The sequence below is a fragment of the Malaclemys terrapin genome, chromosome 2, assembly GCF_027887155.1.
Source record: "Malaclemys terrapin pileata isolate rMalTer1 chromosome 2, rMalTer1.hap1, whole genome shotgun sequence".
Taxonomy (NCBI): domain Eukaryota; kingdom Metazoa; phylum Chordata; order Testudines; family Emydidae; genus Malaclemys; species Malaclemys terrapin.
In genome coordinates this window covers 153,420,939-153,434,765 of record NC_071506.1, presented here as the reverse complement: position 1 = coordinate 153,434,765, position 13,827 = coordinate 153,420,939, and the positions used below count along the sequence as shown (strand labels likewise).

The 13,827-nt window shown below is 45.0% G+C and overlaps 1 protein-coding gene across 5 annotated transcripts in view; it reads left to right on the top strand.

Annotated features, from left to right (window-relative positions):
• The window catches only part of OTULIN (OTU deubiquitinase with linear linkage specificity), a 56,707-nt gene that overhangs the window by 42,528 nt on the left and 352 nt on the right, over positions 1-13,827 (top strand). For 4 of the 5 annotated variants that reach the window (XM_054018134.1, XM_054018136.1, XM_054018135.1 and 1 more), the window contains 2 exons: positions 8,677-8,802; positions 11,052-11,321. In XM_054018134.1, coding sequence (XP_053874109.1) covers positions 8,677-8,802; positions 11,052-11,321 — 396 coding nt within the window. The remainder of the gene's footprint in view (positions 1-8,676; positions 8,803-11,051; positions 11,322-13,827) is intronic. The other variant, XM_054018137.1, reaches the window with a different exon arrangement.

The window sequence follows — 13,827 nt, the reverse complement described above, 5'->3', positions numbered from 1 at the left end:
AAGTTCTAATCCCTTTAATTAAATCCACTTTTAAAACTTCCAAAATATGATAGCTTTTCAGCAGAAGTACACTGACAGAGTTGTCTTGTAACTTCTGACAGCAATACTGCCACGGATTACATCTGCAGCAACAGTACAATACAAAGGACTTCATAAAAATAGTCTCTAGGGGTAACCCACTGTCCGCCTCCTGCAAATGAAACCTCCCAACATGCACTTTGAGGGGTTGTAGCAAAGAGCATTAGAGCACGAGAGCTTCTCAGAGGTGTGTAATTCCTACTTGGTGTGTTTTTAAATATATTGACTTCATATTTTCTTAACTTTTTTTCTACCAATCAGACTGTAAAAAACTGATATTGAAAATGTTGAACCATATATCATTGTGGGGTTTTTTATTTTTTGCAATTTTTAAAAGGAGGGCAGATTACCATAATAGAATAGTAAGCTTTGTGCTGTGTTGAAATTCATTCAGCAGTGGGCGTAAAGAGAGCAGCGGAGTGCATGCGAGGGAGGTGTATTAGTGGCAATTAGCAATACTTCAACCCTGAGTTTAAAAAAATAAAGTTTTTAAATTAAAAATATACTGATTTTAAGATTCTGATATTGCATATTCTTGTCTTCAAATGGATATCGGTATAATTATGCCCCCCTCCCCCCTCAAAAAATAGAATTTTGGTGGCTCTTTGAGTGATTGTCCCTTTATGTAGTGAATTATAGTTACTTCAGGTTGCTCATATACTCCATGTGCCCAGGAACAGATTTTTCTGTAGCAGTGTCTGTGTGGTCCGCATAAGTGTCCCCACTCTCCTGGTGCTCTGCATTAAGGGAATAAAAGGGGTTGCTGCCGGATCACCACTGTCTTCATCCTAGATCCTAAGAACTGAGCTTCAGTGTTCATGCTGACTTCAGCTTTTTCTGTAAGTAGTTTTTAAAATCTTCATAGCAAGCTTTAAGGGTTGGTTCTCTATTTTGGAACACCCCACCATAACAGGGAGCCGTTTGAATACTCCCCCACACTCTGAACTCCCAGTGGTTGCAGGGGAGTAAGCCAAAGATCCCCAGCTTCAAAAAATCACTGAGACATAAGCCCTTCCTGGTCACACACTGTCACAATGCATTAGATTCGACCCCATGGAATTGTTTATGTCCAGCTTTTCTAAATAGTCCTTAACCTGTTCTTTACTGCTGAGGGCTGCTCACCTCCTCCCCATGCTGTGCTGCCCAGTGCAGCAGTCTGGGAGCTGACCTTGTCTGTGAAGACTGAGGCAAAAAAGCATTGAGTACTTGAGCTTTTTCCACATCATCTGTCACTAGGTTGCCTCCCCCATTCAGTAAAGGTCCCACACTTTCCCTGACCACCACCTTGTTGCTAACATACCTGTAGAAACCTTTCTTGTTACCCTTCACATCCCTTGCTATCTGCAACTCCAGTTTTGCTTTGGCCTTCCTGATTACACCCCTGCATGCTCGAGCAATATTTTTATACTCCTCCGTAGTCATCTGTCCAAGTTTCCACTTCTTGTAAGCTTTCTTTTTGTGTTTAAGCTCACCAAAGATTTCTCTAAGCCAAGCTGGTTACCTGCAATATTTGCTATTCTTTCTGCACATTGGGATAGTTTGTTCCTGCACCCTCAATAAGGCTTCTTTAAAATACAGCCAGCTCTCCTGGACTCCTTTCCCCCTCATATTAGCCTCCCAGGGGATCCTGCCCATCAGTTCCCTGAGGGAGTCGGTCTGTTTTTCTGAAGTCCAGGGTCCGTATTCTGCTACACTCCTTTCTTCCTTTTATCAGGATCCTGAACTCAACCATCTCATGGTCACTGCTGCCCATGTTGCTACCCACTTCTCCTTCCCCTACCAATTCTTCCCTGTTTGAGCAGTAGGTCAAGAGGAGTACGGCCCCTAGCTGGTTCTTCCAGTACTTGCACCAGGAAGTTGTCCCCAGCACTCTCTAAAATCTTCCTGGATTGTCTGTGCACCAGCTGTCCCTCTGGGTCTGCACAACCCCTCGGGTTCTTCTTTTGACCTTATGGGAACTCCGAGGTGCATGCACCCCACGCACCTTTGATCAGAGATTCATTAGTAGTGTCTGTTTGGCCTGCGCATGCACTGATGATAACTTCGTGCTCCAGACTGAGCTGCATGGGCAAATCACCTCTGTTACTTCTCAACTGCCTCAGCCTGAGACGGAGCTTAGTGTGTCGTCTTTGTGCATGCTTCAGCCACTTGCAGAGTTTGTTCTCCTTAGTTTATTTAGTATTAGTTAGCTACCGGCCGCTGAAAAAGTTTATTTCCTCCGTGGAAAATTTTCCCTGTGAGGGGCATGCCTGATTCACTGGGGTTTAAATGTTGCCTCACATGTAGAGAGGCTATCCTGGTCTGTGATGGACACTCTCTCAGTACATTTGCTGCCTGGAAGAGTCGCACATTCCACAGAAGTGAAACTTCTGATTGGTGCTCAAATCCAAGGCATGGAAAATCAAGCTGCTACTGTTAATGATGGAGCACTCCCTTTTTCCCCACTGCAGAGCTAGGTCAGGACAGTCACTTGAAGGAGGAGGATAGGTTACTCACCTTGCAGTAACGAGTCTTAGGGTATGTCTACACTATGAAATTAGTTCGAATTTATAGAAGCCGGTTTTATTGAAATCGGTTGTATACAGCCGATTGTGTGTGTCCACACATAAAATGCTCTAGGTGCTCTAGTCGGCGGACCGCGTCCACAGTACGAGGCTAGCGTCGACTTCCGGAGCATTGCACTATGGGTAGCTATCCGACAGCTATCCCACAGTTCCCGCAGTCTCCGCCGCCCCTTGGAATTCTGGGTTGAGATCCCAATGCCCGGATGATGCAAAACAGTGTCGCGGGCGGTTCTGGGTACATGTCGTCAGGCCCCTCCCTCCCCCGTCACAGCAACGGCAGACAATAGATTCGCGCCTTTTTACCTGGGTTACCTGTGCAGACAACATGGAGCCCGCTCAGCTCAGCTGAGCTCACCGTCACCATATGTCCTCTGGGTGCTGGCAGACGTGGGACTGCATTGCTACACAGCAGCAGCTGCTAACTGCCTTTTGGCGGTAGACGGTGTAGCATGAGTGATAGTCGTGGGGCTGGCAGCCGTAGAGCTGCATTGCACCAGCCCCTTGCCAGGCGATGGTATATTATGACTGGTACCCATCGTCGTCGTACTGGTGTGGCTGTCAATCATGGCCACCTGGGCAGACATGCTACTGTTTCGATGATGATGGTTACCAGTCGTAATATACTATTTTCTGCCAATTGCCCAGTATTGTCTGCTAAGCACCCAGAAGAGGCCAAGGGCGATGCTGGGTGCTGGCGGACGTGGGGCTGGCAGACGTGGGGCTGCATTGCTACACAGCAGCAGCCCCTTGCCTTTTGGCAGATGATGGTATTTTATGATTGGTAACCGTCATCATCGTACTGGAGAGGCTATCACTCATGCTGCACCGTCGGCTGCCAGCTTAAGATGTAAAAAATAGATTTGTTCTGTATTCATTTGCTTCCCCTTCCTCCGTGAAATCAATGGCCTGCTAAGCCCAGGGTTTTCAGTTTAATCTTTGGGGGGACCATTCTGTGTGACAGTTGTTTGTGTTTCTCCCTGTTCCTGTACCTGTACGCCATGTCGTCACTCGGCCCTCCCGCCCTCCCTCCTTCTCCTGGTCCATCAGATACTACTTTCGCGCCTTTTTTCTGACCAGGCGCCATAGCTAGCACTGGGATCATGGAGCCCGCTCAGATCACCGTGGCAATTATGAGCACTATGAACACCACGCGCATTGTCCTGGAGTATATGCAGAGCCAGGACATGCCAAGGCGAAACCCGGACCAGGCGAGGAGGCGATTGCAGCGCGGCGACGAGAGTGATGAGGAAATTGACATGGACATAGACCTCTCACAAGGCACAGGCCCCAGCAATGTGGAAATCATGGTGTCACTGGGGCAGGTTCATGCCGTGGAACGCCGATTCTGGGCCCGGGAAACAAGCACAGACTGGTGGGACCACATCGTGCTGCAGGTATGGGACCTTTCCCAGTGGCTGCGAAACTTTTGCATGCGTAAGGGCACTATCATGGAACTTTGACTTGCTTTCCCCTGCCCTGAAACGCCAGGATACCAAGATGAGAGCAGCCCTCACAGTTGAGAAGCGAGTGGCGATAGCCCTGTGGAAGCTTGCAACGCCAGACAGCTACCGGTCAGTCGGGAATCAATTTGGAGTGGGCAAATCTACGGTGGGGGCTGCTGTGATCCAATTTGCCAGGGCAATGAAAGACCTGGTGATAGCAAGGGTAGTGACTCTGGGCAACGTGCAGTCAATAGTGGATGGTTTTGCTGAAATGGGATTCCCAAACTGTGGCGGGGCCATAGACGGAACCCATATCCCTATCTTGTCACCGGAGCACCAAGCCACCGACTACGTAAACCGCAAGGGGTACTTTTCAATGCTGCTGCAAGCCCTGGTGGATCACAAGGGACGTTTCACCAACATCAACGTGGGATGGCCGGGAAAGGTACATGATGCTCGCGTCTTCAGGAACTCTGCTCTGTTTCGAAAGCTGGAGGAAGGGACTTTCTTCCCGGACCAGAAAGTGACCATTGGGGATGTTGAAATGCCTATCGTGATCCTTGGGGACCCAGCCTACCCCTTAATGCCATGGCTCATGAAGCCGTACACAGGCAGCCTGGACAGTAGTCAGGACCTGTTCAACTACAGGCTGAGCAAGTGCCAAATGGTGGTGGAATGTGCATTTGGACGTTTAAAAGCGCGCTGGCGCAGCTTACTGACTCGCTCAGACCTCAGCGAAAAGAATTGCTGTGTTGTTGCTGCTTGCTGTGCGCTCCACAATATCTGTGAGAGTAAGGGGGAGACATTTATGGCGGGGTGGGAGGTTGAGGCAACTCGCCTGGCCGCTGATTACGCGCAGCCAGACACCAGGGCGGTTAGAGGAGCACAGCAGGGCACGGTGCGCATCAGAGAAGCTTTGAAAACGAGTTTTGTGACTGGCCAGGCTACTGTGTGAAACTTCTGTTTGTTTCTCTTTGATGAACCCTCCAAACCCCCCCCCGACCCAGTTCACTCTACTTCCCTGTAAACCAACCACCCCACCCCACCCCACCCCACCCTCCCCTCCTGCTTGCAGAGGCAATAAAGTCATTGTTTTTTCACATTCATGCATTCTTTATTAATTCCTCACAGAAGTAGGGGGATAATTGCCAAGGTAGCCTGGGATGGGTGGGGGAGGAGGGATGGAAAAGGACACACTGCATTTTAAAACTTTAAGTCTTATTGAAGGCCAGCCTTCTGATGCTTGGGCGATCATCTGGGGTGGAGTGACTGGGTGGACGGAGGCCCCCCCACCGTGTTCTTGGGCGTCTTGGTGAGGAGGCTATGGAACTTGGGGAGGAGGGCTGTTGGTTACACAGGGGCTGTAGCGGCGGTCTCTGCTTCTGCTGCCTTTCCTGCAACGCAACCATACGCTCGAGCATATCAGTTTGATGCTCCAGCAGACGGAGCATTGCCTCTTGCCGTCTGTCTGCAAGCTGACGCCACCTATCGTCTTCAGCCCGCCACTTGCTCTGTTCATCCCGCGATTCAGCCCGCCACCTCTCCTCTCGTTCATATTGGGCTTTTCTCATCTCCGACATTGACTGCCTCCACGCATTCTGCTGTGCTCTATCAGCGTGGGAGGACATCTGCAGCTCCGTGAACATATCGTCCCTCGTCCTACGTTTTCTCTTTCTAATGTTCACGAGCCTCTGCAAAGGAGAAACATTTGCAGCTGGTGGAGGAGAAGGGAGAGGTGGTTAAAGACACATTTTAGGGAACAATGGGTACACTCTTTCATTACAAGGTCGCATATTTCGGCTTGCAGGCAGCCATGGTAGGCCACAGTGTTTTGGCTTTTTTAACCTTCTTAACATGCGGGAAAGGTTGCAAACAGCAGCGCATTTCCCATATCAAGGATGAATTGGGTTCCCCATTTAAAATGGGGTTTCAATGTAAAAGGAGGGGGCTGCGGTTTCCCGGTTAACATGCGGCACAAACACAAGTAAACCACACACCCCCCCCACACACACGATTCTCTGGGATGATCACTTCACCCCTCCCCCCACCGCGTGGTTAACAGCGGGGAACATTTCTGGTCAGAAGAGCAGGAACGGGCGCCTCTGAATGTCCCCTTAATAAAATCACCCCATTTCAACCAGGAGAGCTTTCTGGAGATATCCCTGGAGGATTTCCGCTCCATCCCCATACACGTTAACAGACTTTTCCAGTAGATGTACTGGCCGCGATTGCCAGGGCAAAGTAATCATTAAACACGCTTGCTTTTAAACCATGTGTAATGTTTACAAATATTTACAAAGTTACACTCACCAGAGATCTCCTGTGTGCCCTGAGGGTCTTGGGTGAGTTCGGGGGTTACTGGTTCCAGGTCCAGGGTCACAAACATATCCTGGCTGTTGGGGAAACCGGTTTCTCCGCTTCCTTGCTGCTGTGAGCTACCTACAGTACCTCCATCGTCATCTTCCTCGTTCCCCGAACCGTCTTCCCTGTGTGTTTCTCCAGTGAGAGAGTCATAGCACACGGTTGGGGTAGTGGTGGCTGCACCCCCTAGGATCGCATGCAGCTCCGCGTAGTAGCGGCAAGTTTGCGGCTCTGCCCCGGACCTTCCGTTTGCTTCTCTGGCTTTGTGGTAAGCTTGCCGTAGCTCCTTAATTTTCACGCGGCACTGCTGTGTGTCCCTGTTATGGCCTCGGTCCTTCATGGCCTTGGAGATCTTTTCTAATACTTTTCCATTTCTTTAACTGCTACGGAGTTCAGCTATCACTGCTTCATCTCCCCATATGGCGAGCAGATCTCGTACCTCCCGTTCGGTCCATGCTGGAGCTCTTTTGCGATCCTGGGACTCCATCATGGTTACCTGTGCTGATGAGCTCTGCGTGGTCACCTATGCTCTCCACGCTGGGCAAACAGGAAATGAAATTCAAACATTCGCGGGTCTTTTCCTGTCTACCTGGTCAGTGCATCTGAGTTGAGAGCGCTGTCCAGAGCGGTCACAATGAAGCACTGTGGGATAGCTCCCGGAGGCCAATAACGTCGAATTCCGTCCACACTACCCCAATTCCGACCTGCAAAGGCCGGTTTTATCGCTAATCCCCTCGTCGGAGGTGGTGTAAAGAAACTGGTTTAAAGGACCCTTTAAGTCAAAAGAAAGGGCTTCGTTGTGTGGACGTGTCCAGGCTTAATTCGGTTTAACGCTGCTAAAGTCGACCTAAACCCGTAGTGTAGACCAGGCCTTAGGGGTGCACTACCCCTCTTGTGTAGTGCACTACCCAGCCTCCTTCCCCACTGCCTGGTTTTCCCCCTTCTGAGAGCTAACCGTAGAGAAGAGCTAATATGGTGGCAGTCCCCTTTATTCCCTCAATGGAGAGCACAAGGAGAGTGTAGGTGCATGCATAGACCACGTGGACACTCTTAAGGAAAAATCACTGGTCCTGGGTGCATGTGCAACCTGAAGTAACTGAAGTGCACTATGTTTTAGGGACAAAACATCTGGAAGAACTCAAGTAACTACAAGGTGAGTAAATCCTCCTTCTGTGCTGTTGTGGTAAAACTTACATATTTAAGAAATTCGGATCTATGCAGATGTGGATGCTAGCATCTCCTACGTTATCCCTTTCTTTTCTTTCAAGGAAAATCTTAAACCAAGTCTGCCTTTCTTTGATCATATTTTAACTGCTTCTAGAGTTCAGTTACACCAGACACTTTGGGTTGAATATGTATTTCTTTGGACTATTAGTTTTCTCAAGCCACTTAAAATTTGGTCCTAAATCAGTTTCAAATACTATATTCTTTCAGCTCATTAGTATATGACAATTAATACACAATCGCTGCAAATCTTTGACTGTTACTCAGCGTGAGCATAAGCTGTGCTGATAAGGTTTTAAGAAACCCCTTAGGTGTGGGTTGGGCATGTAGGCCAAAAAAAAGAGGATAAATAGAAGGCAAGAGTTGATTACAATATTTTGCAATTTTCTAAAACTTTTTGCCTTCCTTCAAGAAATTTGAAGACTACAAAATATTCATATGAGGGGGGGGGGGGGAAACTCTTGGCCTTACCTCAGCTATATTTAGGTGGCCTAAGTGGTCTATTGTTAAGTTTTGGGTGTTATGCCACTAGCCGAGTCCTCATCCCCATTCAGTCCTTGGCCTGTCATTTTAAAAAAAAAAAAAAAAAAAAAAAAAAAAAAATCTTAGTAATGTGGAACTGAACCAATATTAATTTCACACAATCCCTCAAACCACCAGCAGTTGGTGTCTGTTACCATTCACGTGCGCTTTAATTAAATTTGTCATTGGAAAGGATATGTGACTGGCTCGTGGCCTGGTATTGGGCTAATCTCCCAGCTGCTGATTAATTCCAGCTCTTGTACAACAAGAGATGGAACAAGCTCGTTCATTCATGGTGTGTGGATTTTTTTTTTTTAACGGGAAAAAATTGGTGTGCACTTTTTGTACACAACAGCTGTTTTGAAGAATATATGAGGGTACCGTTGTAAGCAGCAATATGTAGCAATGTTTTCAGTAAAATACCACAATTTTACTTCCAAGATTTGATTTAATAAGTTGCTTGTTTTTCTTTCTCAACTTTGTAGCTTCCAGAAAAACTGCTGAGCAAATACGATTGGATCCAACAGTGGCAGCTAAGACAGAAACTGGGCAGGAAGATGGGAGAACTAAGTGACGAAATTAAAGACTACTTAATACTTCTAAGGAAGAAGGTTGGATAAATTATATGTTCACTTTCCTTAGTGAGTTACAAATAAGTATGTTTAGCTCTCCACCAATTCAACCTAAATTCTAGTAGAGTAAAATTATTCTTCTAGGAAGGGTAATTAATTACTTAACATCTGGAATTTATTACACCAATTAAAGGCAATAGAAAATGGAATTTAGAATTCTTTAGTATTAAGTTAATATTTAAATCTTCAAATTCACCCCTTCCATGTTGAGGCATAGTATTTCTTTGCCTAAAAGCACAAGAAAAGTGGGAAGACTTTAACCTATTCCTGAAGCAGTTTTACCAAGATATTCCTGCCATACAGTTATGGAACTGATCTGACCTTCATGTTATGATGAACATAATATACACATAATGAAGGAGGCAGCTTGAGACAATGTGAGTTGTATTACTGCAACACAGTAAGTGTTGCACTAACCTAGTGCCACAATTCGTTCTATGGTAGGTAGTGTAACACTCCTGTGAGGGTGACTCAGCCTTTCATCCTACTTAGGTAGATAATTGTGTTCCAAGTAAGAGAGCTCATTTGGGGAAGAGCTGTGTGCTTTCTGGGTGAGACTTCACAAACAGGACATTTCTAGTCTTCATGGGCATGGGAAAATCCTTTGTTTCTAAGGAGTTGGAGGTTTGTCCTGGCATTCTGGTCCAATATTTTCCATCTACCCCTTCACTATTGCTGTTGAGCGGTCTACTGGCACTCCACCTAGCTGCTGTTCTCAGTCCCAGGGGTGAAAGGATTTCCTGCATTTATGTAGTACCACGTAAAGTGTTTTTAGAGCCTTAGGGATGAAAGATGCTATATAAATGTAAGATACCAGAAGGGTGTGTGGAACTATACTGCACCACTACAGTGTGACATTTTTAATGAATCTTCTTGTGTTTCCTAATTTGTGGGAACTTTCTTTTACCTTCTTGAATTAGCTGATGCATGGACTAGTCTGTCAACATAACATTTTATTACTATAAATACATAGTTCTAGGTTCGCGCTCAATATTTCGGTTCATGTTTTCCGTACATCCTTAGTTAGAGCAGAGGTGTGTTCCCTATTGGACAAACTCTCTTAGTACCTGAGAGGCAGTAGGGTGATGGATGGCTGCAAGCAGTGATAGAATGACTGAATCTTTACTGAATCATAGCAAAATGATCCTTTACTCCCCTTATCATTTGTGTGTGTTTACGTATGTACATATAGCCGTTATAGCATTTATCATATAACATTTCCCAAGTGCTGTATTCTTTATAGATTAGCATTTGATTTTTCTTATTACAGTATGGAATCTGCTTACTCCAGGGGTTCTCAAACTTCATTGCACTGCGACCCCCTTCTGACAACAAAAATTACTACATGACCCCAGGAGTGGGGACCAAAGTCTGAGTTTGCTGCCCCAGGTTGGGGGGGCCCAGAGCCCAAGCGCCACTGCCCTGGGTTGGGGGGGCCAAAGCTCAAGGGCTTCAGCCCCAGTTAGGGGGCCTGTAACCTGAGCCCTATGGCCCAGGGATGAAGCCCTTGGGCTTTGCTTTCATCACCAGGCTGCATAGCTCGGGTTTCACCTTCATCACCAGGCGCCAGCAAGTCTAAGCCAGCCCTGGCGACCCCATTAAAACGGGGTCGTGACCCACTTTGGGGTCCCGACCCACAGTTTGAGAACCCCTGACTTAATGGAATGTTTTAATGGCTCCATTATTCATGTCTTCTGTGTGCATATGTTTACATTTTTATTTTAAACATTTTAAATAGGCACAGATTTACTACTTCAAATGCTAATATTTGCTTATATGCATATTGATGCAATTTCCGTAAGAATATTAGGCGCAAAATAACTAAAGCACTGTGGGTATTTGAGATGCAGGGAGAATATGAAAATTATAGGTATTGTTACAGCCAATGAAAAGGTTACTGCCTCTCTCCAATCAGAATCTGTCTCTCCACCCCATTCTGCCTTACTTTTTCCCCTTTCTTTTTCTTTCTATTGATCCTGGCCTCATCAGGTTCTTGTTGCTACGGGAAAAAGACAGCAGCAGCTACAGCTATGGGAGTATTTAAAATAAATAGGCTTTATTTTTTTTAAGTTTAAAAAAAAAAAAAGGGCATGAGAGCCCTTATACATCTAATTCAAAGCAGCTGTGCTGAAAATGTGTCCATCTACACTTGAAGGTCCTTCTTTCCTTTTGCAATTATGAATGATCTGCTGTCACTTATGTTGATAATACTATGTTTGCTTTTATAGTGGGAGAGTATGAGTGAAATGAAAAGTCCTGTAGAGAGACAAGCAGCTTGTGATGAATTGTTTACAAATGAAGAGGAGGAGTACAGTCTCTATGAAGCTGTGAAATTTTTGATGCTGAACACAGCTATTGAATTGTATGATGATGATAAAAAAGGAAAGAAAGTACCAGTGTTCTCATGGCTATTGTTTGCCCGGGATACATCCAGCAACCCCAGTCAGCTAATGAATAATCACTTGAATCAAATAGGTCACACTGGAGGCCTTGAGCAAGTAAGGAGAGCTATTTATGCCTTCTAGTATACGTGGCAGTTTTCTTGTGTCTAGGACTTTCTTGCTGTGGTAGAAGCAGAACTAACCAGAACACCAAAACATTTTCTGAAATGCTTTGGAAATCAGCAAAGCTGTAGCAGCTTAAGTTTGATGTGGTTTGATGCTTGTAAAAAGGTAGCTGCTCAGTAAATGGAATAATAGCAGTACTTGTTAATGGTGGTCTAGTTAAGAGTCTGTGCTCATAATTGTAAACCCCCATTTTCTGGAGCGTATAACTCCTAGATAACAAATTTTGCTCATTTTTTTTATACATAAAGTTTTTTTTTAGTAAACTAAATGAAGTATTCAATTAATATCTTCCATGATTCTTATTGTACCAGAACAGGCCACTTCTTTATTTAAAATGTTGATTTTAAATGTCAAAATAAAGATAAGTATATATGAAAAGCTAGCCGTACCAAATTAATTACATAAAGGAAACATATATGAAACAAGAACTGCATAATAAATCCATTTTCTGACTGATAGACATTTTTACTGGTCTTGATTACCTGAAAAAGATATAATTCATCCTTGAGGAATTGCAGCTACCTAAATGAACCATGACTTAATGTATATATCACAAACTGGTTAATGAGGATATTGGTGTGAAAGGTGGTACAAACATTTTAAAAAAATCAGGGAACCTGATCTCAAAAGAAGACCAGATTCCTTAAATCAGTGGAACTGCCCTCAGAAGCAGTAGTTGCAGGATAAAAACCCCAAGTGGAGTGCTCAACTGTGCATGTGTTAATAATAGCTAAGGACCAGATCTTGTTCCCATTTAAGTTTTTGTACTAATGTCTCATTGACTAGGTGCTTAGCCGCCTTTACTTGAAAAGGTGGAACTATCACCTGCCTTTAACTTGTTGACTTTTTTGGGGGTCCAGCTTTGTCACCCTTACTCACATGGAGTTGAACTTTACTCGGTGACTAATCCTAATGAAATCAAGGAGACTGTTCTGATAATAAGTTATAACTAGAACAGGGTATGCCTGCCCTGTATGAGTTCACAAGACAGGTGGGAAGCAATGGGGGAAACTCTCTTCCTCTGCTACCTCACATCCATGCAGGCAACAGGCCTAATAAGGTTCTTGTACTTGCTGAGCACCAAGGACTGCAGAGGCTAATGCTGCTGACCATGCTAGTCTCTACTAAATGGGGTGGGGGCAGTGGCCCTAACCTGCATGCATACAAAAATTACCATCAACCTTGCTCCAACTGGCAGAATTGGCTGGGTGCAGATGTGAGTGGATGCCCGTAGTACCTTCAAGTGTGGTGGTGGTGGCGCAACACTCATGTTCTTCCTGGCATTTCCTGGGGAAAGTACCATGCCTTAGAGTTTTATTGAGCAACATATGTCTGCACTGCTGCTGTTGGGACACAATTCAACTCTATTCCAGCTATTTGTGCAGTCGTCCTTGTTTCACTCTGTTGAGGGACATTTAAACAATCTAAAGACGAGTTGGGACATGGATTCTGAGTGCATAGGCATTCCCATTTTTAAAAATTATATTTCTTTTATAAAGAGAATGTTACTGCTTTTAACATGTGTAGCACCAGAAACTGAAGTCCTGAAATAATCAAACTTCTACAGCACAAGGAGTGTCAAGCAGAGGTTACCCCTCAGCCTTACAATTCTCTTGTGGAAGTTTAAAAAATAGCAGGTATTAAATGCTGCTTTAGTTATACTAAAGCAAATGTATATCAAAGTGCCTTAAACAACTTTTGGTTTTTAAATGTAAGAATTCAGGCTTTGTCCAAGGGGAGTCAAATCTAGCCAAACCCCTTGTAATTACACCTCTACCCCGATATAACTCTGTCTTATGGAGCCAAAAAAACTTACTACGTTATAGGTGAAACTGCATTATATCGAACTTGCTTTGATCGGCCAGAGTGTGCAGCCCCGCCCCCCCCGGACCGCTGCTTTACCACATTATATCAGAGTTTGTGTCATATTGGGTCACATTATATCGGGGTAGAGGTGTACATGTCGTAGACTGAATTCTGAACATCTAGTGCACTTGGACTGACTCCTATCTGTCTCAGTGGAGTAAAGGAGCATTCAGTGGTTGGTAGCCTCTTTTCAGGAAATATACAAGTATAGGTCCACAATTTTCAATCCTGAATGCTTAAAGTTAGGTACCTTAAGCACTGAAATAAGTGGCATTATTTCTTTCAAAAGACTTGAACACACATAGCTCTCATTTTGAAATGAAGTGGCTTGATTTTCAAACATTCAAACAAACTATTTCACTGCCTTAAGCACTTGAGATTAAAACAGTATAGCCAAAACTTTTAATGAGCACACAGTGTGAAATGGTTGTGTACTTGAGCCCTGAGGATGGCATATCCGTAGGATGGGATTTCAGCAAATTTCCCCATGCAAGGGAATCTCAGTATTTGAGCTTCGTTCTCCATTTTAAGGGTCGTCTTATACAGAATAACACTCCTGAAAAATACACAT